Source organism: Palaemon carinicauda, chromosome 19 (genome assembly GCF_036898095.1).
Source record: "Palaemon carinicauda isolate YSFRI2023 chromosome 19, ASM3689809v2, whole genome shotgun sequence".
In the NCBI taxonomy this organism is placed as follows: Eukaryota; Metazoa; Arthropoda; class Malacostraca; order Decapoda; family Palaemonidae; genus Palaemon; species Palaemon carinicauda.
In genome coordinates, this window is record NC_090743.1 from 15145795 (window position 1) to 15150794 (window position 5000).

Genomic DNA, 5000 nt, shown 5'->3' on the forward strand with positions numbered 1-5000 from the left:
GGGTTTTTTAACCTGTTAAAGTAGCCTATAATTGAGCTACTGATTGATTGATTGATTGATTGATTATGAGTTATTTGGAAAAATATTGCTCTTCATTCCAAGTATAAAAACAAAATATGTTTTAATAAACTTCGTCTTCATTCTAAGCATAAAAACAAAATTCTTTATTTCCTATTCCCGGTCTTCACTCCGAACTGTTATGGTCATCATTCTAACTTAAATTATCCTCTTCATCCTCATCCTCATTCTTAATTTTCCATTCTGGATTCTCATTCTGAACTAGAGGATCCTCATTCTTAATTTTCCATTCCCGGCTCCCATTCCAAACTGTCATGGTCATCATTCTTGCTTAGATTATCCTCATCCTCATTCTTAATTTTCCATTCTGGGTTCTCATTCTGATCTAGAGGATCATTGTTCCTAATTTTCTATTCTGAGTTCTCATTCTTAACAGTACTATCCTCATTGTTAATTTTCCATCTGGGTTCTCATTCTAAACTAGAGGATCCTTATTCCTAATTTTTCATTCTGGGTTCTCATTCCGAACAACACTATCCTCATTATTAATTTTCCATTTTGGATTTTCATTCTGAATAACACTATTCTCATTATTAATTTTCCATTCTGGGTTTTCATTCTGAACAACACTATCCTCATTCTTAATTTTCCATTCTGGGTTCTCATTCTGAACAACACTGTCCTCATTCTTAATTTTCATTTCTGGGTTTTCATTCTGAACAACACTATCCTCATTCTTAATTTTCATTTCTGGGTTCTCATTCTGAACTACACGACCCTCCCTAATTTTCCATTCTTGGTGCTCATCCTGAACTAGAAGATCCTTGTTCCTAATTTTCCATTCTGGGTTCTCATTCTGAACAACACTGTCCTCATTCTTAATTTTCATTTCTGGGTTTTCATTCTGAACAACACTATCCTCATTCTTAATTTTCATTTCTGGGTTCTCATTCTGAACTACACGACCCTCCCTAATTTTCCATTCTTGGTGCTCATCCTGAACTAGAAGATCCTTGTTCCTAATTTTCCATTCTGGGTTCTCATTCTGAACAACACTGTCCTCATTCTTAATTTTCATTTCTGGGTTTTCATTCTGAACAACACTATCCTCATTCTTAATTTTCATTTCTGGGTTCTCATTCTGAACTACACGACCCTCCCTAATTTTCCATTCTTGGTGCTCATCCTGAACTAGAAGATCCTTGTTCCTAATTTTCCATTCTGGGTTCTCATTCTGAACAACACTGTCCTCATTCTTAATTTTCATTTCTGGGTTTTCATTCTGAACAACACTATCCTCATTCTTAATTTTCATTTCTGGGTTCTCATTCTGAACTACACGACCCTCCCTAATTTTCCATTCTTGGTGCTCATCCTGAACTAGAAGATCCTTGTTCCTAATTTTCCATTCTGGGTTCTCATTCTGAACAACACTGTCCTCATTCTTAATTTTCCAATCTGGGTTCTCATTCTGAACAACACTGTCCTCATTCTTAATTTTCCAATCTGGGTTCTCATTCTGAACAACACTGTCCTCATTCTTAATTTTCCAATCTGGGTTCTCATTCTGAACAACACTGTCCTCATTCTTAATTTTCCATTCTGGGTTCTCATTCTGAACAACACTGTCCTCATTCTTAATTTTCCAATCTGGGTTCTCATTCTGAACAACACTGTCCTCATTCTTAATTTTCCATTCTGGGTTCTCATTCTGAACAACACTGTCCTCATTCTTAATTTTCCAATCTGGGTTCTCATTCTGAACAACACTGTCCTCATTCTTAATTTTCCATTCTGGGTTCTCATTCTGAACAACACTGTCCTCATTCTTAATTTTCCATTCTGGGTTCTCATTCTGAACAACACTGTCCTCATTCTTAATTTTCCAATCTGGGTTCTCATTCTGAACAACACTGTCCTCATTCTTAATTTTCCAATCTGGGTTCTCATTCTGAACAACACTGTCCTCATTCTTAATTTTCCATTCTGGGTTCTCATTCTGAACAACACTGTCCTCATTCTTAATTTTCCAATCTGGGTTCTCATTCTGAACAACACTGTCCTCATTCTTAATTTTCCATTCTGGGTTCTCATTCTGAACAACACTGTCCTCATTCTTAATTTTCCAATCTGGGTTCTCATTCTGAACTAGAGGATCTGTATTCTTAATTTTTCATTATTGGTTCTCATTCCGAACTAGAAGATCCTTATTCTTAATTATCCATTCCTGGCTCATATTCCAAACTGTCAATGTCATCAATTTTACTTAAATTATCCTCTTCATCCTCACTCTTCATTTTCCATTCTGGGTTCTCATTCCGAACTAGAGGATCTTTGTTCTTTACTTTCCATTCCCGGATCCCATTCCGACCTGCAGGTTCATCGTAATCGTATTCCCGATGAGATCCCGCTCCCTGTGCACGATGAGCAACTGCCGACGCTCCGTCCTGTTAGTCTGGCTCGTCTCGCTCATTCTGGCCTGTCCCATCATCAAAGTCATGGTGAGTGTGATCCGGCTATGCTGTAATGGGCTTTGCCTTCCTATAGAGGAATTTTCTTTGCTTTACTCGCTGGATATTGCTTTGATGGATGAAATTGCATGATTTACCGGATGATAAAATATTACTGTTGGAAACACGTTTTATGTATGATTTACTACATAAAAAAATATTGAGGGGAATATGTTTAAATTTAAAGGTTGTCCCATATGAACCCATTTTCAAATCTAAACAAAAAAATTTTGTTTTCTGAAATCAGTTTAATATGTATGGAAAAATTGTTGAAACATTAGAACTAAAAAATACTACACCCAGCAAAGAAGAAAAATTATTTGATGAACTAAAAAATCATTATCCCTTTTAAAATTAAAATTTTGACCCAAAAAATCTTATTAATAAAAAAAAGTTTGTCAGCTCATACAACGCCTGACCTCAAAAACGTATGATTGACAAAGAAAGTTCTATGAAAACCTTTAATTTTGTTCCTTCTATATTTTCAACCTAAGCTTCTCATTGTCTCTAAACACCCCTTAAGGTCAGCTACTAAATCTTAAAGAAACTAAATAACCCAAAAATACCAATAAAAAAAAAGAAATCTGTTCTACTTCCCAGGAGGCACACACCGTACTGTACACGAACCCGTCCAGAACAGAGTGGATTTCAGCCCACTATTGCAAGCCAATGGATTCCCTGATGTTCTTGACCTACCAACTTCTGGTGCTTTTCGTCATACCAGCGTTGTTAATGATCGCCTTCTACACGATGGTCATCCGGGAGCTATGGAAGTCCACGAAGACTATCAAGGCTCTTACGAGCTCCAGAAGGTGAGGGCTCAAGGGCTTCGTTTGGCTCTTGGGTTGTCAGTAAGGTCTATCACGAGGTAAGGTCTATGATATAGTGGAGCTGAGACGAACAGACTTTTATTGTGCATATATAGAATTCTAGATATACTAGAGGCCTAGACCTATAATGGAGCTGAGACGAACAGACTTTTATTGTGTGTATATATATAAAACTAGATATATTAGAAGCCTAAGACCTATAGTGGATAAGAGTCGAGCAGACTTTTATTGTGTATATATAGAATTATAGACATATTACAGGCCTAAACCTATAGTGGAGCTGAGACGAACAGACTTTTATTGTGTATATATATAATTCTAGATATATTAGAGGCCTAAGACCTATAGTGGAGACGAGACGAACAGACTTTTATTGTGTATATATAGAATTCTAGATATATTGGAGGATTAAAACCTATAGTGGAACTGAGAAGAACAGACTTTTATTCTGTATATGTGGAATTCTAAATATATTAGAGGCCTAAAACCTATAGTGGAGCTGAGAAGAACAAACTTTCATTGTGTATATATAGAATTCTAGATATATCAGAGGCTCAAAACCTTTAGAGGAAACCTTAAATGTTTTCTGACTCTAGCCATAATATAAATAGGTCTAAGATAATAGGCTATATACCAGATTGGAAAAATTTCAAATTTGAATCTCTCTCTCTCTCTCTCTCTCTCTCTCTCTCCTCTCTCTCTCTCTCTCTCTCTCTCTCTCAGCACGGGCTGTTCTACCTCACCCTCCGATAACTACCACCTAAAGGTTTCCTCGGGCGGGGGGAACCTGGCCGTGGTAAGCCGTGCACACGTTGGAGGGGTGGCCCTTCGAAACGGAAGGCTCGGGGGCAGTGACTCCGCCTACAACAGCTCGAATTCGCTGTACGTGCCCTGCGCGGCCAACGCCCGGTCTCGCACGCCCTCCCCGACGGCGCGGAACATCCACAAGAAACACAAGGAGAAGGGCGAGGACGTCAAAAAGGCCAGGAAGCAGGTCAGTCTCTCTCTCTCTCTCTCTCTCTCTCTCTCTCTCTCTCTCTCTCTCTCTCTCTCTCTCTCTCTCTCTTTGCAGTTAATCTGCAGTTAAAGAATAATGAAAGTGTGATTTGAGTATGTATACACATGTACACACACACACACACACACACACACATATATATATATATATATATATATATATATATATATATTATATATTTATATATATATATATGTGTGTGTGTGTGTGTGTGTCACTGATCTCTTGATAAATTCATAGGTTCTTGTTTTGATCCTCACACTTTTCCTTGCAAAAAGCTATTTTTCTATCGCTGAATTAAAAATATAGTTGTTTCCTCCCTGATCTGATAAATTCTTTAGGCTCTTCGTACTGTTCCCCACAATTTCTCTTGCTAAAATAATTTTTTTTAATTTCCTTGATAACTGAAATAAATACTGTTATTTTCCCACTGATCTGCTGATAATTTATAAGCTCTTTATTCTGTTCCACACACTTTCTTTCTCTTGCAAAAATAAATGCTTAATTACTGAATTGAATATTTTGTCACTGATCTGCTGATAAGTTCATAAGCTCTTTGTCCGCTCAGGTGATCAAAATGCTAATCGTGGTGGTGATCCTGTTTCTGTTGTGTTGGGGTCCCAC

At 37.3% G+C, this 5000-nt stretch overlaps 1 protein-coding gene and 1 long non-coding RNA gene across 3 annotated transcripts in view; one reads left to right on the forward strand and one right to left on the reverse strand.

The window, feature by feature from the left end:
* The window catches only part of LOC137658146 (uncharacterized), a 103755-nt gene that overhangs the window by 74938 nt on the left and 23817 nt on the right, over positions 1-5000 (reverse strand). The gene's annotated exons all lie outside the window — the stretch shown is intronic.
* LOC137658145 (galanin receptor 2a-like) overlaps positions 1-5000 on the forward strand; it is a 55161-nt gene that overhangs the window by 48974 nt on the left and 1187 nt on the right. The window contains exons 5-8 of the mRNA XM_068392828.1: positions 2396-2519; positions 3129-3340; positions 4082-4352; positions 4945-5000. The exon at positions 4945-5000 is cut by the window's right edge and continues 49 nt beyond it. Of these exons, the coding sequence (XP_068248929.1) occupies positions 2396-2519; positions 3129-3340; positions 4082-4352; positions 4945-5000 (663 nt within the window). The remainder of the gene's footprint in view (positions 1-2395; positions 2520-3128; positions 3341-4081; positions 4353-4944) is intronic.